This window comes from Melozone crissalis, unplaced genomic scaffold, assembly GCF_028551555.1.
Source record: "Melozone crissalis strain CALT ecotype California unplaced genomic scaffold, PUWL_Pcris_2 ptg000068l_1, whole genome shotgun sequence".
Lineage (NCBI taxonomy): Eukaryota > Metazoa > Chordata > Aves > Passeriformes > Passerellidae > Melozone > Melozone crissalis.
In genome coordinates this window covers 14,758,727-14,782,786 of record NW_026535846.1, presented here as the reverse complement: position 1 = coordinate 14,782,786, position 24,060 = coordinate 14,758,727, and the positions used below count along the sequence as shown (strand labels likewise).

At 42.5% G+C, this 24,060-nt stretch overlaps 1 protein-coding gene across 2 annotated transcripts in view; it reads right to left on the bottom strand.

Annotated features, from left to right (window-relative positions):
• Window positions 1–24,060, bottom strand: part of LOC128945704 (mitogen-activated protein kinase kinase kinase kinase 4-like) — an 85,680-nt gene that overhangs the window by 29,786 nt on the left and 31,834 nt on the right. The window contains exons 4-15 of one of the 2 annotated variants that reach the window (XM_054289522.1): window positions 23,538–23,663; window positions 22,671–22,781; window positions 20,736–20,826; window positions 18,453–18,583; window positions 16,012–16,066; window positions 13,941–14,019; window positions 13,079–13,254; window positions 11,303–11,375; window positions 10,710–10,905; window positions 9,203–9,367; window positions 8,304–8,459; window positions 5,094–5,243 (exon numbers count right to left, since the gene is read on the bottom strand). In XM_054289522.1, coding sequence (XP_054145497.1) covers window positions 5,094–5,243; window positions 8,304–8,459; window positions 9,203–9,367; window positions 10,710–10,905; window positions 11,303–11,375; window positions 13,079–13,254; window positions 13,941–14,019; window positions 16,012–16,066; window positions 18,453–18,583; window positions 20,736–20,826; window positions 22,671–22,781; window positions 23,538–23,663 — 1,509 coding nt within the window. The remainder of the gene's footprint in view (window positions 1–5,093; window positions 5,244–8,303; window positions 8,460–9,202; window positions 9,368–10,709; window positions 10,906–11,302; window positions 11,376–13,078; window positions 13,255–13,940; window positions 14,020–16,011; window positions 16,067–18,452; window positions 18,584–20,735; window positions 20,827–22,670; window positions 22,782–23,537; window positions 23,664–24,060) is intronic. The other variant, XM_054289521.1, reaches the window with a different exon arrangement.

Sequence of the window (24,060 nt, the reverse complement as noted above, 5' to 3'; positions counted from 1 at the left end):
GTAGCAGGAATATTGTGTCTGGATAGAGCCCTACCTTGCTCACTGTGCAGTGAGCTATTAATTTCCAGCATGTTAGTATGTTAGGCACAAATATCCCAAGGTGAAGGGTGCAACAAAAAGAAATAGTAAAAAAAATTTATTCTCTCTGTGTATATATACATACACACATACACGCACACCCACACCCCCCTTTCGTAAATCTGTGGAGAAGCAACTAGGTCACTGGCAATGCACAGGGAACTAACTACCTGGATGATGCAAAAAATGCTGTGGAATCACTACATTTCATTAAAACCTGGACAATGCTTCCACTGCAGGATTTCCATAGCCTCATCACCATTGGAACTCACCTCCCCTAACTTAGATGTTGACTTCTGAGCTATTCATTGCATGGCCACCACCAACTCACAGTCAGTGGAGGCAAATTGCCAGCTGCAAAGACTTTTTAAGTGCTCCAGTGATTATGAGGGGACCCTGGTCCTCCTCTGAAACAAATTTTTCAATTACTTGAAAAAAAAAAGAAAGAAAGATCAAATGTGACAATGCAGTAAGAAAGAATGTAATTATGTTCAGATTACACCCTCATGGGTGGTCAAGTCCAGGTGATCCCATTGCAGCCACCTGTGTTTAAAACATCTCTAAAGGCACCCACTTAGAGCACTAGGATAGCAAAAACCCGAATCACAGCAGAGGAAGGGGAAGAAATCAAGTTACTTCCTTACAAAGTCTTCACTTTAAGGGAACAAGAAGTAAGTGGTGCAAAACTCAAATTAAAATATTCAACATTCAGTTCTCTGATTTTTTCTGCATGTAAAAGAAGAAATCTACACTCTGATGATCTGCTACTCCAGTGTCTGCCAAAGAGGAAGAAACTCAGTGTTAAATGTGTCAGCTGAGAGTCCTGCCTCCCTGAAATGAGAAATCCTCTTGGACACAAGACCAAGACAGAGCACACAGAAACTCTGTCTGAGCTGGGCCTGTCTGCAGGGCAGATTCTGCTATGCTGGAATCAATTTGATATTACAGAAATAGAAGAAGTATTAGAGCAATGCCTGAAGCTGTACCACTCTCTGCTTCACCTTGTCTGATCTCCCATGCAATGCTGGGCCAGGGCTCTCTGGGAGGTGCCTCTTCCTCAAATACACAGCAAGATCAGCACCTCCAACACTTGGAGGCCTAAGAATGAAGTTTGCAATTTTTTTCTGAGTCAGAGTTCAAACTCCTGTGTCCCAACTGAGTTACTGCACCTTAGACCAGAGGCACTTGCAGTACATTTTTCCCAAATAATTACTCAAATGAGTATTTTATTGATTTATCAGGTAAGTCTATACAATTCTCCAGTTTATCCATCCTAAAAAGTAAACCACAGTAACAAGAACTTCACACAGCTTTCAAGAAGATAATAGGATTGTGAACTCTCTGTAACTGTACAAGACAGAATTCCATGGGAACAATGTTCAATGTCAATTAAATACTGATAGGCAGTAATTCCAAAACTAGATAAAAGGTGTCAAAGATGCCTCATTGCAACCTCCCAGACCTGTATGGCAAAGTCAACTGCCAAAACCAGTCCTGAGAAGTTCACTTAGTTATTCAGATGCTTTTCCTGTCTTTTTGGGACAATATGTTCTGTTGACTCTCTTTAGAGAAAACAGCTTTTTCAGCAGTTGTAACATATGTCCTTTCAAAATACCTTTTTGTCCAACAAGATTGTTTCTAATAACAGTTTTTAGTTAACCAGAATTATTTGAGCAGCAAAGTGCTCACCTGAAGAGATTCATTGTGGGTACAGAAACAGATTTTGTAGCAGGTGTATCATTATCAGAATATAGGAGGATTTTCTTTTCCTTGCCATTTTTTCAACAAGATACATATATTTCTTTTTAAATTCCAGCCTTTGAGTCCTGCTGATTACCAGAAAACTATTTGTGTTTAAAAGCATGGATAAGCTTTGCTGAGTCATGATGTAAGTGAATCCAAACTCTGCCCAGTACACCAGCTCTATGCAAAGCCAGGAACAAACACCTGCTTCCACAAGCAAGCCAAAACCATCTCAGATAACCCCCAAAATCAGTGTTTGATATTCTCCTTAGGTTTGTAAAGGGAAAATAATTTAAAACCCTCCACCTAACAATGATTCTAAACAACTGAGATTTGAACTTTAAATTGTTTTTCTCATAAGTAATATCTAAAGAACAGCAGCTCTCCTCAAGCACAGAAAGCATTGGCAGAGAAAGTGTTACCTACTGTATGTCCTCAAACCATAAAGGGACGTGTAGCTGAGCTAAGAGAAAGAACACTTTGATTCACAAGATAACATAAGGTGATACAGCACAAAAGACTCATTACTAGAGTTAGTTTAAAACCATTTAGAAGCAAGAAGTTTTGAAAAAAGGCTGTACTGCTTTTTGGAGGATGCCCAGGTTACTAATTTGAACTGAATCTACATAGAGGAGATAGATTAAGTGCAAGTGTTAGGAAACAGCATAAGGAAAAGGAATTTCTTAAACTTCTGAGCAGGTACTCTGGGATACTAGGGCACTCCATGGCTTTACACACAGCTAGCTCTTGTAATATTGTTACACTTCTTGTTCAGATTCAGTCACATCAACCCACACAATAGAGAATATCTACCTAGCAAATCCTATAGGAAAACTACAAGAGTTAATTAAAAATGGAGCTAATTTTAGATGTGAGCTAAATTTTTCCACTAGTCAGGCAGCAGGAGATGCTGGGCAGATGATCAGACTCAGTGACTTTGTTCAAGAAGCCTCTGTGGAATTCTGCAAGCAGTCCAAACCAGCTCATCCCACACCAGCACAACCAGAGAGCCAGATCTGCTGTGTACTGCAGTAAACACAAACCTGGAACAAAGCAGGTGGAATTGTACACTCTGAATCTCACATTTCCCACAGTAGACAGAAAGGATGTAAGGCATTGAGAAATCACGCTCCTTTCACCTCAGGAGCTGTGTAAAGTTTTTCAGTGAAATAATTCTGAGAGAGATATGGGCATCCAGGATGTGCCACAAGATCTCACAGAATATGACTGTTGAAAATAAGAAGTAATTTTTGTCTGAGCAGAGCAGTGATGGCAAACTCTCTGACAAATGTAGCTGGAAGTTCTTCAGTGCAGCATCTCTGATGAATTCAGCTTGCATTTTAACTCAACAGTTCACTTTTATTTTAAATCAACTAGGCACCCACATACTGAATTTCACAAGTATATTTTTGTGGGTTTTAATCTCCAGGTTTTTAATCTCCAGGTGACTACCTGACCCATCACTTGTATTGCCTAAACACCTCATGCAGTTAATGCAGGCAGCCTGTCCAAACATGCTGCCATTAGCAGCAACAGCTGCTCCCATCCAGCAAAGGGAAAAATAACCCTTCAGGGGATTGATAAATTACCCATTGAAGCTCATGTGGACTCCATGTGAACACAGCAGGCAGCAGCACAGATTGGCTTCTCCCTGTCCACATGCACTGTCAGCTGGAGCTCTGCCTTGTGAGGGGGCACCAGGGCACCTCCCAGCAGAGACTGAAATCACAGCAACCACTGTGCATCACTTGCTGCTGTTATCCTTAAGTAACACCATCACTCTGAACTGCATACATTTTCTGTAGTGTAATCTTCATCAAGAAATGTGAAAGAAGTTGGTAAATACTGCTTCATTCCTCACCACTCCCCTCAGTAACTTGGAGTGGTGCTACAAAACAGGAAAGCACTGACAGGGTGCAGAGGAATGACCCTGTCCCAGGTGCAGCCTCTCATCCCAGGAGTGGCTCCCAAGAAGGACAAGACTATCCTCTGTACAGACACTGTGCTCCTGCAGAATCCCAAATGCCCTGCAATAAACTATGGACGCTCCCACTGCTATCACAGGGCTGAAATATTTGCCTCAGGGAAGCTGCCAGCCTCTGCCCAAGGCTAAGCTACAAATGTCCTTCTTGTAGACCTTGCAATAGCTCTCCAGTGATTTGATGCTGCAAGCCAGGCCATCAACTCAGCCCACTAAAAATACTCGTGACTTGAAACAACAAATAGGCCCTGGAAAAAAAGGATGTGAGAAGACAAACATAAATATTTTTCCAGGTAAAAGCTATCAGGTGAAATGAGGCCTTTCTGCTCACAACATCTGTTTCTGGTGACTTTTCCATCATCACCAAAGAGCAAAGCAAGCTGAAGAGAAAAGACACAGGGAGGCTTTGACTCAGAGACATTAAGAGCCAGCTATCATCCACCTCCCAGACTCCCAGACTCGCTCCAGGGCACGAGCCAAAGCAGGATAAGGGAGAGCTGCTTCCCCAAATCGTCCTGCTGGGGAATTTCAGCTACTCTGATATCTGCTGGGAAAGCAGCATGGTGAGCTGAAGGCAATCCAGCAAATCCTGGAATGCACAGAGGGTAACTCTTCCAGCCAGGTGATAGGCAGCCCTGCCAGGGGGATGCACTACTGGTCCTGAGGGTCACCAGCACAGGGGAGCTAATCAGTGAATTCAAGGGTGGAGCAGCTGGGGTGCAGTGATCACACACTAGTGGAGTTCATAGTCCATAGTCATAAGGATATGGCTCAGGCAAAGGGTGAAGTCAGAACCCTGAATTTTAGGAAAGTAAGGAAAGAAATTCTTATGATGAGGGTGGTGCAACACTGGAGAAGGTTGTCCAGAGAGGCTGCACATGCCCCATCTCTGGAGACATTCAAAACCAGGCTGGACAGGGCTCTGTGCAACCTGATCTAGTTGAAATGTGCCTGCTCATGGCAGGGAGGTTTGGCTAAGTGACTTTTAAAGGTCCCTTCTGACCCAAACCATCCTATAACTCTGTGACCTTTCATGCAGGATGTTCACCTGAAGCTCATGCCAAGTCAAATCAACAATGAGTTTACGAAACATTTAGGATAATACAGCCTGATCTCATAGTAATAACCCATAATTACAGCTATGCTCAGAGAAGCATACAGGCCCATGCTGCTGCCTGGTGAGGCAGTGTGACATGCACTGAAAGCAACTGAGCTGTCACCAATAACCCACCCTCCTCTGCAGCCTGCGGTGCCTAGAGCCACCCCTGTCCCTCCCCAGGCAGTGCAGTACCTGCACGAGCAGGGCTCTCTGTGGGGCAGGGGTGCAGGGGCTGGAGCTGCTCCCGGATCCCATCCTGGGCTGCGCGGGGGCCTCGTGTCCCAGCGCCGCCGGCCACAGCGGGGGCTGTGCGCTGTCACTCTGCTTGGCTCGCTCCTCGGCCTGGGAAGGACAAAAGCAGCAGCACATTGCACAGACAGCCCCAGTTCATGGGCTGGATGCTGTTTCATGACAGCACAGAACACATCACCTCCAATGGACCTTCCCACCAAGGAGGACAGCCCTGGCACAGCAAAAACCACCATCTCCTCTCTATTTGCAACCCTTCCTCCTCCATCAAGTTTCCAAACAGAGCAAGGAGAAGGGCTTGAGTTTCCATCTGCTGTATTCTAGGCCACTCCTTTGGTTGCAGGCTGAGATTTTAGCTGGGAGGAATCATCTGTCTATACTTACTTATCTTTGACAACATGCAGCCTCTGTTTTGCTGTGCATTAATTACCCCCTTCCACAGCAATGACACTACTGCACTTTGCTTTTTACCTTAAAACACTTTCAACACTCTGTCTTTTGGTATGTTACTTGTGAGAAAGACTGAGGAACACGATCTAGAAGGAATAAATTTCCTGAGGGCATTGCTCATTACAAAAGTCTTTATCCTGTGGTTTTGACTACACTATGCTTTTCAATTCTGTTCAACATGACTAATTCCCATTCTCTAATGTAAATCTTCAGCATATCCTCTGATTCAACAGCCTGGAAACAGCTCTACGCAGTAAACTAGAGATTAATGCCATAAAAATACCCTGTATCTGTGTTAGGGTGGGCATTCTTAACAGTATCTCCCACTATATCTGGATGTTTGTGCCTGTATCAGAAAGGTAAGCATATTCTTAGCACAGCCTAGAAACTGCTGAGGACATGGAAAATTATTCCACTTTGTCTCACTGTGGAAAAAAAGAAGACCAAAACCTAAAAAAACCCCCAGTTACTAAAACTAACAACCACAGCCAAACCACGAAATTCTAGCTCCAGTGAACACACTCTTGAGGCCACATTTTCATTACCTACAACTCATAATAATGAAAGGCAAATTTTACTATAAGCAAGGAAGAAAATGTAAAAGCCAGAGATGATAATTCATCCCTCAGCTCTGGGCCCAAGGAACTCCCAAGAGAGGGTTCTGCATCCCCAAATATTAAACTTGAGGTTTTGGAGGGCTTTAGGGTTTTTTGTTTGTTTTTAATGTCTCAATGAAACTATAATTATTGTGCTCTTCTGTGTATTGATGACTGGTCCTAGAAACGGGAGCCCTAAAAAGTACAAACTCACTGTTGAGTAGGCTACCACTGTCCCCATACATGTACCTCTCAACAGAGGAGCTAACATCTCTCTTGCTAATGAACTGGAAAAGTTCAGCATCAACAGGAGCAAAATCACTGACTTATCCCTGTTAAAAACAGTTACAACTTTAAAGCATTTTTAGATCATTGCAAATAGTTAAGACTGCTGACAAAGAAGTCTCAACCAAAAAAGGCTGTACCACCAATTATGAATTTAGTGGAAGGATCTGTGACTTCCAAGAAGTTCTGAGATTAAGTAAATAATATTTTACAATATCCTTAAAACTCGAACATATTGTTGCAGCCATAATGACAAAAGCCTCATGCTGTGAACTTAAAAAGCAAGTAATCTGCAACTAATTACACTAAATTAAAAGTTAACAGTGACTGCACACTAAATTCTTCATTTTGCTATCAAGGAGTAATTTACAAAACACATACCAAAACAAGAGATGAGTATTTAAGACAGTATTTTATTGGTTTTTTGTCTTCTAACTACAGTAAAGTAGAAAATAAATTAATCATCAGAGTTGCATTTTCACCCATTAAAGGCCTAGAAAAGGCAAAGTTTTTCTATTGACTTTGATGTTGTGTATTTAGAAAAAGCAGCTTACTTCTCTGTCCACACTCAATTTGCTCCTCAGCTGGAATAAAACCCAGCCCTCCATCATCAAACAAATACTGATTTCAAGAGCTGTTCATTCAAATTTCAGTAACGATTTGCTTAATCAGTCAGTACAATAAAGCCTTTAGAACCAGGGCATTTGTGGTTTTGACAGTTAGGTTGTACTTCAAACAGAATTACTCTCGTTTTCACAAACTGCTGCTCTAACAAGGAGCACTAATATCTTTTGTTTTCCTAACTTCAAGCTGCTGCTTAGCTGTCTGTAGACTCTATTCAGTTACTGAAATTCATCATTTCACCAATTCTAGCAGTTACATTTAACTATTTATCAGTACAGGACATTTCAGCTCAGGGAATAGTTGCAGCACACACACACATGAAGATGACAAAGATGGCAGCAGCAAGGTGTTAAGAAGCTGCCCTGCATTTCTCCTATTTACATGTGCATGAGCTCTCCCCATGCCTCTGTTTGGGCATTTTGGGAAGATGACTGCATTTTGCCATGACTGCACAGAACATCAGATCCATTCTTCTACTGAGGAGGCACCTGTGAGCTGCTGAGATTTTGACCCAGACTTTAGTAACACAACAAATCACACACCAGCTGTAGAACTGGGTTTACTAGTTGGGATAATATCAAAAAAGCATGCTAGGAATGAGGAGATGGAAATGGACCCAGAGCTTTTCATGGCATGGTGACAGTGACCAGAATGAGTTGGTGGGTAGAAATACTGTCAGAGTTAGCAAAGGAGGAAAATGGATTGCAGTACAGGCTGACTGTATGTGGCTATCCCTGATCTATCAAACCTTACCCTGTGACATAAAAACCAAGAAAAGGCATCACAGGCTGCTTGTTGGGGCACAGAGGTCTGTGCTCAGGGGGCAGGATGCTGTTCTTGCCTGGCTCAGTTCTGTGAACCCTAACATCAGGCAAAGACCTCTATTAAAGCTCAGGTGGTATTACCTTATTTCATGCCTCTCTGAAAGACAAGGGAATGACACCTATTGACCAGAAGAACCTCATTTGTCCACTCACCAATCAAACCCTTCCCTCAACTCAAGCAGAAGTGACAGAACAATTCTTCTTTTCCCTTATCCTCTGAATATTAATGGAAACTGAAGACTGCAGCATAAGTGTGTAGAAAGACAGGTCAAGCTCCAGATGTAGGTTTAAAAATCAGTCTGCTCTCTGCTTCAGCATTCCTACAGCATTATAAACTACAAAGCACCAAAATGCTGCCCTGGCCAAGACAGTACCTCTTTGCTTGTGCTGCTTGATGGAGGATGCACTCCCACATTTGAACTCTTGGAAGGCTCCTTCTTCTTCTGGTCATGCTGGAGAGACAGCAGCTGAGTCTGATCTTTGGGGAGGGTTCTGTGCATCTTCCTGTTGTGCTGCACATCTTCCATCTTCTGAAAGCACAGAGTGATGGACCTCAGAGACAATGATGCCTTGGAGGACAACCAAGTTGCCTGCTGGAAATAGTGGCTTTTCAAAGAACACAGAGACCACAATTCCAGCAGGGCTGACAGAAGAGTCAGAACGCTGAGTAACAGGAAGAATAAAATGGCACCAAACACTATTTGGCTTTTTAGACAGCAGGTCAGAAAAACATATTTGTTTTTTTTACTTTTACTAAAACCAGAGGTCTTTAATCGAACACTGCATGCTTCTGTTTGATTACAAATCAATTTGCAGCTGAAACATTAGAAAAAACATTGTGGTCAAGGTGACAGACTTGATAATGACAGTTCAGCATTAAAATCAACCTCTGCTTCACTGTTTTTGTGAAAAAGAAATGGTCCTGGTTACAACATGAATGCAAAATGGGGACTGGAGATCTAAGCTTAGGTTTAGCTGATGCTGGAAGCTTTCAGGGTAAAGGAATTTCAATCAGACCAATTCAGCACAGAGGAACAGCAGGGACAAAAGTGGGAGAGGCAGTGTCCCTGCTGTAGATATGGAGGGTGACTCAGTAACATCTAAGTCAACTCAAAGGAAGGCTAAATCTCAGAACAAGAGGCAGTAAATGCATTAGTGAAGTTCTTCCTTGGTCCATGACTCAGAGGATGGGAACACCCTCAGGGAACTGAGAGAGACATCAGATACAGAACAGGGAGCTGCAAACTGCTGTCAGCAAATACCCTCTTCATACCTGCTTCTTTTCCAATTTCCTCTGTCCATCTACTACGAAGTATTCATCTTCCACAGCCCTTTTGTCTTCTTTGCCCCTTTCCTCTTTCCTCTGACTGACTTTCACCTCTGGCCACCTCTGCTCACACTCCTGCTGCCTCCGTAGCTCCTGCTCTCGCCTCTGGTGCTGGAAGAAAGCCAGGGAACAACACTGCTTATTTTACTTTACTTTAGTACCCACCAGTTACTCATGCCAGGGATCATAAATCACAAGGCCCATTTCCTGCTCTGCAGTCACTAAAGGGGGGACACCTGACACCACAGAGCAAAAGTGGGCAGGGACAAGCTGCCACCACCGTGACTGCCAAACCTGAAGTGAAACCTCTGCCCTTTTGGCAGCCCAGGGCAGATCTGTTATTTATGAGGCATGTGAGATCTCCCTGACAGCTGACAACTAATCTAATGACAAATGTCTTCCCAACATTTCAAGAAGGGAGGGGTTTTTTCCCAGTGTTCCCATTTTGCTGGAGCAGCACTGTGCTTCACAGGTGTCAGCTCTGAAGTGTTCACACAATGCTCAAGTTATGTCAGATACAAGAGAGAAGAGACACGTTGGTGATTTTTGTGTTGTGCCACTGCAAAAGCGAAACTGAGGGGCTGGAGCATGTCCAGAGAGGGGCAGCAGAGCTGTGGAGGAGTCTGGAGCACAGGTTCGATGAGGAGCAGCTGATGGAGCTGAGGGCGCTCAGCCTGGAGGAAAGGAGGCTCAGGGGGGACCTTACTGCTCTGCACAACTCCCTGACAGGAGGTTTTAGCCAGGTGGGGGTCAGGCTCTTCTCCCAGGTAACAAACAAGTGGTGCCATGGCAGGTTTAGATTGGATATGAGGAAATATTTGTTTACTGAAAGGCTGGTCAAGCATTGGAACAGACTGCCCAGGGAAGAGATGGAACCAGCTCTCCTGCAAGTGTTGAAAAAGGTATGTGGATGTGGCACTTAGCACCAAGATACAGTGGTGGACATTCAGTGCTGGGTTAATGGTTGCATTGGATCCTAGAGGTCTTTCCAACCTTAATGGTTCTGTGATTTTATGATTTAGCTTTCCCTCTAAGACAACAGTGTGTCAGGCACCTGAAAGGGCAATCAGCTGCCTTTTAGTATCTTAGACAAAAGCAGGGCCAAGACTCTGGACCAGACCAACAGACTGAAAAGTGGGGAATACATAAGAGGAAGAAATGGGGATCTCTCATCCCATCTGCCAGGGCTACCACCACCAAACCTACTCAATCAAAATGCCTTTGGGGGTCTGCTCACAGAGCCCAGGGCAGGTTATCAGCAGCAAAAGGACAGAGCCCATCTAAAACCACGGTGTTCAAAAGTGACACAGATCTCCCAAGGTGCCAGACTTGATCCAGGTTGAGCTGATTTAACAATCTAACACAGCCCTCTTGTCCTGCAAAGCCTACTCCCTACAGGCACGTTTTTCATTTGAGACGAGACGTGGAATAACAGCACAAGCCAGGCCCCTACATCCTCCAGCCTCCTCCTCTGCTCCTTCTGCTGCTCGATGCGCTTCTGCCGCTCTGCCAGCAGCTGCTGCTTGTACTTCTCCTGGTCCTTCGGCTGCTGCTGCTGCCGGTGAGGGTCTGAGCGGTTCTTGTTCTCCTGCTGCAGCCGCAGGAACTCGCGGCGCAGAGTTGACTCCCCCGGGAGATTAACGATGGAGCTGAAACAAAGAGCAGGTTTCTACATGACAAAACACAGCATTAAAGAGAGAATAGAGGTGCTTTGAGAATGTTTGTTGCCCTGCTTTAGCAAATCATTATACATCTCCAGCAGTTGACTCTACAGCCACACCTGGTGTGCTACAAACCAGCTTGAAGCTGATTATTGGGTCATTCATTTGAGAGTTTCCCCCCTACTGCAAGGAAAGTAAAACAGCAGCTTATTACAGACATTTCATACTCAGCAGTTATGTTTGACAGCTACAAAACAGTTAAAGCTACCAAAGGGGACCCAGGACATTTGGGATTCAGAGCAAGAAACTGTTCTGGCTGAGGAGAGCTGCCTTCAATGACAACAACCTGGGCAGTCAAATTTTCTATTTCAGTAATAAAATTAACCTTGGTTCTCCTTCATCTTCATTCAGCTCATCATCTTCCTCCTCACTTCCACTGTAATCATAGTCTGTTTCTTCTGAAAAAGAGAATAAACAAACACCAGAGGAGGATGCTGTTATTTAAGACATGATCTTGAACTTTATCTCTGAGCAATCAGCCTGAACTACAGGCTAAGGAGGAACTGGAATTTAAAAGTCACATGTTGTAGAGGGAAGCTGAGGGAAGGCAAAATATCCATGTACATAATTCAAAATCTAGTTCAGGTAATGATTCAGGGCAGCCCCTTTACACACACCCACCTTTTCCCGTGACTGACTGTATTGGTTTTGCAAAACTAACCTACTTCCATCATCTGAAGGAAATTAGGCTAAACCCACAGAGAAACCCAACCCCCACAGCACCACCAACAGTGGGGTTCTCAAAAAGACATTTTGGCAGGACATAAAAGCTTGCACTGCCCTGCTCTGCTGTCATGGCTATGCTGAGGCCACCAGTAAATCCAGGTTTCCTTTTGTATCAAAGGGAATAATTAGGTAAGCAAAAAAAGAAAACAAAAACTAATACTAGTTTTAATACAATGTTTTAAAAGCTGATCTGTAGTTTTAAAGTCCTCTTCAAGACTGACATGAAGGCAGTTTTTATGGGATAATTTCAAACTGGTCCTACCCTGCATTGTTGGCTGTAGTACATGCTAAATTGTCAATTCATTTTTTTTTTTGAAATTACTATTTTGAAGTGTAGTCTGGCAATTCCACACTATTCTCCTCTTCAGAGGAGTTTTGATTTAAAATAGTATTTTCAGGTCAAAATATAACTATTTATGAAGAAGTGACATCTTTGCACTCCTCCACCCCTCTCAAGGGCATTTGTGAGAAATTCCAACTATCTTTCCATTTCAGTGTGCTTTGAGATTCACAGCTGAAAGAGGTGGCAGAATTTGCAACTACTACTGGAGTCAGTAAATCTACTTTGCAACAGCAATTTCATTTTAGATGCAAATATTCCTGTTTATAAGACACCTTCCAACACCACAGTGCTTTCCCAGTTTGCTCTCACAGTCCCTGATCCTCACAGCATTTCTGGCAGTATAAAACACGCTGAAAGGGAAAAGGGGAGAGAGGGCAGGGTCATTGGTCAACAGGCCACTTGTCTCTGTCCCCTTTGCACAGTCTTAGTCGGCCATGCACAGGCATTTTCACAAGTATCACCCCAATTCCTGCACTACTTCTTCCAGCTTTTGCTCTGAAGGGTAAGGCTGGCATTTGGAACAAATTTTCTTCATTCATGCTGTGAAGGAAATGATTCATTATAACATCTGCATTTTACTGGAGCTTGGAGGTCTTTTATGCACTCTATTTCAAAACACTTAAAGAGTCCTGCTGCCCCAAAAGAACTCACAGGACAAATTTATATGGAGATCCAACAACTGGGACAATTGACAATCAATCTGGGACAGAAATATGAACAGAGAGACCAGGAAATACTTGTGGAGCACTGCTCAAGAAAGCAGAGACCCAGACTTCGCTTGGAGTCCTTGCTCCCTGCTAGCATCAGGGCTGCTCTCAATAACTCAAGGTTCCAAGGACTTAAGCACTCAAACACCATTAAGGATCCAGGCTACAACAAAGAAATCTTCAAAATGGCCCCACTATTGAGGACAATACTTTCTCAATTTTCCTGGTTCTAGTATTTCAGCTGCATCTGCCTTGTGCTCTGCTGCCAAAATCTGAAGAGGACATGTTCTCTGAAGTGTGCTTTATTTTGGTTCTGCCATGTTACCCTTCTCTCCTTTTTTCTTCCTAGTCCTGTCCAGGTGGTCCTTGAGCATGATGCGCACTTGCCGCTCGTTCTGCATGTCGCGGATGAAGGAATGCTTCAGCAGGGTCTCCGTGGATGGACGGTGCAAATAATGCTTCACAAGGCAGCTCTCAACAAAATTTAGGAATTTCTTTGACCTAAAAAAGACAGAACAGTGGAGAAAGAGTGATAATCCTTTTCAACTTGTGGCCCAAGCACTACCTGAGAGGTGGAAAGCACTAAGTTTGCAAGGTTTCCTTCTACACAGGAACTGAGAGAAACAATTTGAGTTCTGCCACCAGTGAGACTCCTGTGACCAGCACAGTGCTGAAGGTGAACTCCACCTCACCACCCTCTCAGAGGAGTTGTTACCTTGAATTTACATCCTGATCAACAAAACCACAATCTGGCCAACACAAGCCTTTCAAAAAGGCCCTTGACCTTTTGATAAGGTGAAGATTTTCTTTGTACACTTAATTTAAAACAAAAAGTAATTCTCTGTAGGGCAGGTGACTGCCATTAGCCCCACAATGTCCAAGCAATCTGACAAAGCCCTGACCCCAAGCAGCACATCTAAGCCTTCCTTGCTTACCCTGCAATTTCAGCCACAGACACCAAAATGAAACAACTGCGCAGTTCAGGCAGAGTTCAAAAAGAAAGGTGTTGTTTCCCAAAGGTCAACTATATCTGCCCTCTGGTTCAATCCAACTCATAGAAACAGCTTAGGAATCACCTCCTAGATAACTACATGATTTAACAAAATCATTGTTTCTGAACAAGAGAGCTAAAAGCCCTCCTAAGCCCACTGCAGCAAAAATACAGGGTTTTTTATACATCTCTTTACCATTTTCTGGATTTCAACTTTGGGGGTGGGTTCCTTGGGATGAGGAAGAGTGCTCTCATGGGATGCATGTCACACAGGGCTGCAAAGGAAACCACAAATTATGGAAGGATGCATGTACCCCCTGTGACCTCACTTCCAACATCACAGTGTTCACCCCAGAACCCCACCAGGAGCCAACCAAATTCACAGTACAGCCAAGAAAACAAGTCTCTGACTACACAGAGATTTCCAGCTAAAAGACATTCAAAAGAAAGGCTGCAAAGCAAGAACAAGTACAACTTTCTTTGCATTATATATATATATATATATATATATATATATATATATAGCTTTGGAAGGACATAAAAATTTCATATTTCTCATACACAAAAGTGTGTTTGCACATACACAGAAGTTAAAGCTGAGATTGAAATATTCATCTAGTTATTAAGTCTGCCTTCTGGTTTCAGATAAATTATAAGCTCCATTTTAACCAAAATCTTTGCCACATTTTTCATGGCATATGAGAAAACCCAGGAAGAAGAAAAGCTGACCCAAAGCACAGAGCTCACAACCTGCCCTGTGGCACAGAGCAGAATGACAGAGCACACATTTCATCCATACTGTGCTCTGGGAATGGGAGCACCATTCCCAGGTCACAGATTCCATCCCTGCATTCAGAAGCCACCTTCTCTCCAGCCCACTGTACTTCTCTTCAGAGCTACTTTTGTGGAAAGCTGAAGTTATGAGGAACTCAGGAGAAAGCAAATACCATCCTCAGGCACTTTGTATGGAATTTTGAGTGTGTTCTATCTGGCAGGGAGAAATGTTGAGGGTAAAAGGTTTTCCTTCACCAGAGAGAGATACTGAACGACAACTGTCAGGGACTACATGGAGGCTGATTTCTTATAATATTTAGGTGTTCAGCAGTGATGCTCTTAACAGAAATGGACTTAGAGCATCACAGAACCAGTAGAAGTGAGAAGCTCTGGTAAAGCTTTCCCTACTTTCTATTAATTTCTCAGTCTGCCTCCACGTGCCATTCTCACATTTGGTTCTGGCTTTGACATTTTCCTTGGTATGTTCAGTAGAACATGATGCAGTGGCAATGAGGGGCAGAAGTCTGGTTTCTAGCTCTGGGTCTCAGACACTGTTGTACTACAGTAAACAAAACACAAGGCAACAGAATATAACCCACAGTATTTCCCTGTCTAAACTGGGGAAAACATCAAATACATGAGGAACTGGCATGCAAAGCTACAAAGTCTCTCCCAAAAAAAACTCCCAATGGACTCATGTCTCAGGACTAAGCTTCAGTCAGGCTAAAGTGCTCCTGAACTCCAGCTGGCTCCTGCTACAAACCAAGTCTGATGGGTGAGCAGCCAAGTGGGTTGTTAAAAACAGCCTACGTGCTCTCAGGCTCAGGCCAGAGTTTGATGGGTTTCATCTCCCTTGCCCTCAGCAGTGACCAGATACCCCACACATCCCATCTGCTCTGCAGGAGCTGGGCAAAGCCAGCAGCCCCCCATGCCAACAAAAATGCACCCACAGGTGTCTGCCTGACCTGCAGGAGGCTCTCTGGGGGAGTGAGGGGGCAGCAGGCTGGGAAACTGTGGCAATCTGCTCTCAGGCTGAGAGTGGTCATGGATCAAAGCCATTGCATGTGAGTAAATACCACATTAGTCCCAAAATCTGTCAGAAACAAGTCAGTTTCAGAGTAAAAAAATAACCTTTAGGCCTACCTTCTTTCACTGCCACAATTTTTTTAGTGATCTAAACCCAAAGGCACTCCTGTCAATATTTTCTGCTAACATATCAATCACTTCTGCTTAGTTGTATCCACAGGCAGCAATCAACAAACTGATGCTAACAAGAGCTTTAAGAAAAGAAATTTTGTTTTCCCAGGAAATAAAGGCAAGGAACAAAAATACAGACTGAAAGAGTCTAAAAGGAAGAAGAAAGCAAAAGAGTCCAAATGAGAAAAAGTCACAGAGTGTTTTTAAAGATACAGATAGAACCAGAATTCTGTGCATTAGCCAAGCATGAGTTATTTGAGCAGAGAACAGCCCCACCTTTATACCAAATCACTTACGAGGAGCTCCTTCAGCCATTTCAATAGCAGTGATTCCCAGGGACCACAGGTCACTCTGCAGGAAAAGAAACAATACTCATTGCAGCTTGCAGCATTCAAGCTTGGTTGTTTTGCTTGTTTGTTTTCTTCTTGGGTTTGGGTTGTTTTTGGGGTTTTTTTCCAGTTTCTCTAGATCTCTCCTAGATCATGTTGTTTTACTTGGAGTGAAAAATATTCTGCTCCCTTCCCAGTCCCTACTGAGCTTTTAGGGAACGTGCTAATAGCCAGAAGCTTCCTATTCCCCATGCAACTCTGATCCATCATTTAAGCAGCCAGCCCCAAAATGAGACCTTCTGCATTCAAAAAACAAGAGCCAGACAGAATATAGCAGACACTGTTTAAATATATGTCTTAAATCTCATGAGGCAGCAAGACACAGCAGTGCCTCACCCTTCTCCTTCTGGCCAAAAACTATTCTTGGTTTTAATGCTTGTTTCAGAGCAGTCATTGCTGAGTTTCTACACTGATAGAACAAGAATTGTAGTCAGGCCTTGGGGTCTGATTTTTTCTGTACAAAGTCTCTGGTCACACTTTTTTGGGCACATGAGAGAAGAGTGCATTGTGCAGTCAGATTTGTGCCACAATGTTCAGCTCAGTTAACAGAGTGGAGTTCTCTTTATCAGCTGATCTGGATGCCAAGGGCCAGGTTTTGATCATGGAAAGTACATTGCAGCCACCTTCAGTGTCTGTAAAAACTTCACACGTTTCCACTTGATTAATCATGTGCATTATTTCACTATTCTTTGTATCTAAATGTAGCCAAATGAGAGGCACATGGCCAAACCAACTTGCAGAGCTTCTCTAAAACTTACCTTTTAAAAAAACTGACTGACAGAAAACCACCAAAAGTTAGAAGGAATAAGCCATTACATGAATAGCAGATCATGCCCAGCCCAGCACTCTAAATGCAATTTTATCAACAGAACCCTCCCAGTCCAGCTGCTCTGAACTCTGCACACAAGCTGAAAGCCAGTTCACATCAAAGTTTGTGGAGGGATTCAGCAACAAAACTGGTGGGGATTTCACAGATCCACAATCCTGACTTGTAATTAAGTAAATGACTGAAAATAAAGAGTCTTCAAGGGGTAGTACTGCAGGTTTTGAGGACAGTGAGAGAAACATCCAGGCTATAAGGAATTTTGGTTCGGAGTTCCAAAGCATGAGAGGCAGACAGGTGCAAGGGAGGATGACAGCAGTGTTTGTAAAGCTCAGTGTGCATACAAACACATTTATGTGGATGTATTTGTACTAGTTTTGTCTTGTTTGTTTGTTCTGGTTTTTTTGAAGAGCAAGAAGTTCCAGAGCAGCTTCCTGCTACTTAGCCCTTCCTACCAGGTGTAAGTCACTGTGGAAAGAGAAGCTCCGTGCCACCTTCTGAGTCACAGCACTGTTTGCAAAAGTGCTTCCAAAACCCTCTGCTGAGCAGTTTTAAACTACCATCTGCACTATCTGTTTGGGAGCAGACAAACTAGGATTATTACTGAAGGCAAAGAAAGCTCAAGAATTAGAGCTGCACATTCTTTATGATTTTATTTTCTGGTAAGTACACATTCAGAGAAGGAAATAACTGGGGACAGGGAATGAAGACAAGAGATTAATTTATTGAGGTTTCAGTAGAAGATTTGTATGATATGGAAAAATTAAAATTCTTTAGTCATGACTGACACACACAACATGACCTCACAGGGCCAGAAAGTCTCAGCAAGGGAGAATCTCAGCCTCTGAATCACCAGGAAATGGAAGCAGTGACAGGATCTTCTCATAAATATTGCTGAAGCCACAGCTGGAAGGAGAGGTGCAAAGTGGCAGTGGAGAGAGCACCTGAATTAAAAGAGTGACTGTAGGATCACCCAGAGGATTCCTGCTCAGAAAACCATCCCTGGAAAACATGCTGCATGGCAATGCCCACAACTGAAATACCGGAAATTCTGTGCCTCAGCCACCCTGCCACTGACCAGAAACCATTCCAGTCACATGCTCATGAATGAGCAAAGGGATACTAATTACTGCCAATTAACTCAGGATTCACAGCTGAGTACAGAGCAAAAAGCTCTACCACAATGTGCAGTAATTTGCCATATTAATATTACATTACTTCAAGTATTCCTTTGGAACTCCTCCCTTCCTTTCTTTTCTACCCAGACCTGCAAACTCTTAGTACTTTTTTTTTATTGTAGAGAAGTTCATGAAAGTGTATTTCATGTACTAAAAATTCAGAAAAAATACTCACAGTGAAACATAACTCTTAAAAAGAGCTGCCACCCACATATTACAAAGACCTCTGTTTGTACAGTTCTAGTATTATTGTGGTTTATAAGGCAGGAAGCTTGAACTTTTCAGATGAGCAGGATTTCAGCAATAACCCACATGTTTTCTTACCTTATGGAGTGTTTCACACTTACTCTGTAATCATATGTAGAGTCTGGGTTCTCCTCACAAGCAATGACCTCAGGTGCCATCCAATACGGGGTGCCAATAAATGTGTTTCTTCTCCCAACTGTCCTGTCCAGCTGAGCACTTACACCAAAATCCACTGAAAAGCCAAGAAGAGATAAAGAAATTAGCAAAAAGTTGTATCCACATGGCAAAGCATGTGCTTGGTCACTTTCATACTGTTTAGAACATCAAAAATTTGCCCTACTATATATATATATATATAATATATGAAATCTGAGCTCCTCCAGCATGTCTTATCCAATAGTTGAGATTTAACTGCCTCTTTTTTTCCCTTCTTTTTGACAGAAGAATTAAATAATGCTGAATTATTATTTAAATTATTTATAAATTATTTAGCATGCTAAATCTGCCTGGTGGGTTAGAGGAATTGCTCTACAAGATATTATGGAATAATTTGTGCTTAATTTAAATGCTACACTGAGTAGGACTCAAGGTCTTCAACTAGACTGAAAGAAAAAATGGTATCTACACACAAGGCAAATTTGGATGTGTCTAATATAGCCACTTGTGAAAGCTGGAAAGAACCACCATATCACTTCATTCTGAGGTGTCTGGAATAAATCCTTCCCTATGTTCATACATTATCTCAGAACAAACTGGAGAATCTTTATTCTACTTTATTAAGAGTAGAATAAAGTATTCTCTTAATAAACTACTTTATTAAGTAGTTTATTAAGAGAATAAACGACTTTATTCTCCTCTTAGACCATTATGATGAGTGAATCCTGTGGTTCTCTTTGTGCTGAAAAGGGTGGTACTTTCATAAGGACTGCACAGCAAAATGGCTTTGTTCACATATGAAAAGGGTCCATACAACCAATAATTATGTGATTGTATTTCTCTTTGAACAAAACCCCAAAATACAGTAATTGCATCCACTGGGATAGCACTGGAGTGTTATTCACAGAGGAGACAAAGGAGGGGGAAAGAGAAGGACTGAAAGGACACAGCCCCATGGTTACCATCAAGGAGCAGATTTTCTCATTGATGTTGTCTCATTGCAGATTATCTGCAAGCCAAAATCATTTGCAGTGCTATAATTCCATGTGCCTGCTTAGCAAGAAGTTGCCTCCAAGAAGAAGGTGGAGCTGACCTTTGGGATCATTCTGTGCTTCTGATGGGAAGTGCACACTCTCACACTGAGGTGGAACAGAATTGAACTGAGAACCTCTTGGTTTTGAGCTTCTTTTCCTTAAGACACATGAGCTAAACCTCTCTGGAAACATCTTTCTTTCTTGTTTTTAAAATCATTATACATGGTAAATGTATTTCATTTTTAACCAGAGTTACAAAGGTTTAACTGTTCTGTCAGCCATGTGAAGAAAGGTTGAAGTAGTAATTGCACAAGACCATAAAAACACACAACACCCCCACCTTACTGTTCTAAGAGGGAACAGCTGACAATTAGTACATATGATTTAAACTCCCTTTGACTTCAGTGAAGCCAGGTTTTTGCCACAAAGTTTAACCATAATGAGATTTTTTACTTGCTCCAACCAAGCATGCTACCCCACATCCACAAGCCATGTTTATTACTTGCTGTTTTCCAACTCTACAGTGAATTGTTTTAGTTAAAGAGAGAGGGACTGTAAAGATCATCACAAATAAGAAGTGTTCCCCTTGAGATTTCTCCTTTAAAACACTTGCCTGTGATGTCTTTCCAAAACATGAAAGACATCTCAAGAGAGATACGTACTTGAGTTTAGTTTTAGGAAGTCAGAAGTTGTCAACACTGACATGTCACAGTAATAAAAGGAAATGAGTAAACCCTCCAACTTTTCTGAGAGATGACTGTTTTTCAGTGGTAGCCCTTACACATGAGTAATTCCACTTATTGTCAGGTTTGTGCAAATCTCTAAGACTGCTTCCTTTAGAAAAATGGATTAGCAAAATTCGCTCCCCCAACTTTTTCAGTCTGGAAGTCTTTTGCATGGCAGGATGCTCTGTGAAGGCCTGATGGTGCTGTGAGCTCCTGGGCTGGCTCTGTCTGTGACTGCCTGCACTGCCCTCAGGCTGTGAGGGAAACCCCTGCAGAACAGCTTACATTTCACTTTGCAGAGCACTTTACATTTACAACTCTTTCTACACTACACACACCTTGTAAGCACAAGTATTAATGACACTTGGCACATGTCCTGCACTTAGGTTACTGAAAGTTCTCTCTGAGTCAATATGGAAATCTTAAATTTTAACAAACAGGTTTCCAGCACACATTTAAGGAAACTTACCCAATTTTACTTCTGCATTTTCTGTGAGAAGAACATTCTGCCCTTTAATATCTCGATGGATGACATGGTGAGCATGAAGATGTGCCAATCCCTAAAAGAAAACCGGATTTATTCTTTTTTCCTAACATTACCCTGACTATGGCACTGTTGACTTTTTACACTTTTGCCCTTTTCAGTCTTTATTCATAAGGAAAGTCCTTTAGATGTTATTAGCAACATTTTCAGGGAGGAGAGAGGACAGCAACCATAAGTTTGATTCTCTTCTTCACCACAGGCCTGACAGTGGTGGAGCATCTCGTGTGAAGAGATGCGTAGCAATATTTTAAATTATTGTAGCAATATTTAAATTAAGTGTGAAGAGAACAAGGTAGCAATATTTAAAACTTCTGTTTCAGAAACAAGGGATGCTCCTTACACTCTATGCTAAAAGCAAACAAAAGGGAGAAAGAGCAAAGCAGAATGCTCTGTATGAGGACCAGAGACAGCAGCTGGCTGGTTGTAGTGGCCTAAATTTTGCATTCAACAAAATGGTAAATTCAGTGGTAAATGGACTAGAGAAAGTTAAAAATACCATGTCAGACCTCTTTTTGAATGCAGCAAATATTGTTTTCAATCAGCTGATATTTGCTGTCTCCTCCTGCATTTCAAAATTGCCCATGGTTGAACTATCATAGACATAAAGGAACACACTGAAATAATTCATTATAGCAATCCAGGGATTCTTCACTCACAGCATTTAGCCTCTCTAATATTAATGGCTTCAAACAGAGCTTCCACCCAGCTTGTAAATTTTCCAGAATGAAGCACTGTCAATCCATGTGCAACTGGGCCATTTTGTCTTGAAACAAGCATGATTAAATCCAATCCCTTGTTTCACCAACATGCTGTTACAGCTCTCAGTTGCATGAGCATAAACCAAATGTTTTAGCATCGATTGCTTTAACAGAGACATTACAGCCACACCAATGAGGAACAACCTGACCACACCACTAAGGTTTTTTCTTTTGCAGAAGAACTCCCCACACTCTCCAGATACAATGATCATAATCTTCAGGTAGAGCCAAATCCCTGCAAGAAGGCCAATGCTCTCTGCTGAGCACATTTCTCAATTGCTATGCCCCAGAAACAAAGTTTTACCCCTATTCAAGCATTACTTCAGCATGCCAAGTAAATTCCAACTCCCAGAATATGCATTTATCTTACATTATTTAGAAAAGATGTAAAACTCTATTATAGGGAAGACAGATCAGTAACTCTGTAATGGGTTTTGAATTCAGAATGACTGGCTCCAACATCACATTTTTTTCCAGGCTAGTTCATTAGATTATACTTGGGAATTGTTTTATCCTCTGCGCTTTCCAGGAAAAAAAAGAAAAAAGAAAGAAAGCAGCCCTAAGCCTGCATGGAATGAAATATAGCCACAAGATTTTCTTGGGGAATACTGTCCCAGCAGGGCCACCTTTAAGATTTTGGAATGCTGTTTAGTCAGCATTGCCTCTAACAGTGTGGAAAAGAGACCCCTGAGTGTGTGCAGGTAAAGGAATTAGGGACAGAAAGATCTTACAACCATGAATAGCTGAAGCACTGAGCAGCAAGATCTCCTGATGTGGAGGGCAGACATGCTGAAAACAGAAAATTTATTTATTTTTCTAGGTGCCCAGTGTCTGGAATTTCAGAAGATGGCTATTTGCCATAGGAAAGAGGAATTTTCTGTTCTTCATACAGAAAATGGGATTAGCTACAACAATATGGGATGTCAAGCAGCCATCATGCTGGCTCTCAGGGCTCCTCTGAACTCAAGGACCACAGCCCACGAGCCCCATGGATCACAACCTTTAAACAATAATGCTCATTAGTGACCTATTTTAGCAACCAAAGGCTTGGAAAGGCCTTTTTGTTGCAAATGAGCAGCGAAGCTCTGCTGGCAGGACTCACCCTGAGAACCTCTCTGCAGATGTAAGCAATCCAGTCTTCCTTGAAACAGTTCCCTTTTGTCTTCTTCACCAAGTCGGTGACAGAGCCTGCCCCGCAGTACTCCATCACCAGCTGCAGGGACACAAACACACACAGGGCACCTTTACCCAGCCCTGCCAGGCCAGGGGGAGAGCACCTGCAAACACCCACTCCCACCACAGCCCCGCAGGGCAAACTGCAGGTGGCCTTCCTGGATGCCAAGTGACTTAAAACCTCATTTCCTGAATCACACACACTGCTAAATAAATAAAAAACCTCACTAGTGCTCCTCTCCTGTCGCCGATTTTATTTTTATTTTTTTTAAGAATGTACAAAATTGGAAAAGCAAGAGTTAACAGCACTGAAAAGCATAGGAATTTTTTATAAATTTGAAATTTCTCATTTTGCCGCAGCGCTTCAAAAATCTTGCAGCCAAAATTTGGAGGATTCATTATTCTGCTTTTCCTTGCTGCCAATTCCTCTGCTTCCTTTTTTTTTCATTTGAAAAAAGGAGAGGAAAGCAACAAGAATGAGAGAAGGCGAAAAGGACAAGCTCTTTCACTTCAGTAAAAAAAATTAGAGAAGAATTTAATTTGGAAAAAAAAAGGGTTAGGTAACAAATCAGAATGACAGCAGCAGTCACATGAATCATAACATACTTTATGCCCATCCTCAAAGGAAATCATAGGGATGGAAGATGTCTAGGGAGCAGTGATTTTTCTCTTTTATATGTTATTCTTCAGAACAATGACTTCAGAGCTTCACTGAGACAGAGTCCAAGCCAAGCATGCTGGAACTCTAAAGAAGGGGCTGTAAATCTGATGAGCAGAAACAACACTAAACACTTACCCAGAGCTGATCATCTTGGCCTGCAGGACTTTTCTTTACAAAAGCCCCATAATATGTAGCAATATTCCGGTGATGGGAGTACTTCTTCAGCATGTTTATCTCCAGCTTGATTTCCTCCTCTTCATTCTGTAACAAAAAAAGAGAGCAGGAGGCTCCTTAGGGGACCAGAGATCATGGAGCCCCAGGGCTGCCAAGCAACCTCTGTCTTTGGGCACTGTGAGCAACCTGGTCTGATCCCATGGCTGACCCTGCTCTGAGCAGGGACCAAAGTTACCCTGGGATTATGAGACTGCAGCTGAGAGATCTGCTCTTAAACTGACAACTCAATCACCCTGATCCATGGGGCTAAACCAATGAATTGCTAGGGTTTGACCTAAAGAATCAAAAATGTCCCCACTCAGGGATAAAAATTGCACATTGTCTCCTCAGGGAGCTCAGACAGTTCCTATTACTCCCCCATTTATGGCTTCTGCATGCAGCAATTGAGTCTCTGAGACTAACTAGATTCAAAGAAAAATAAAAT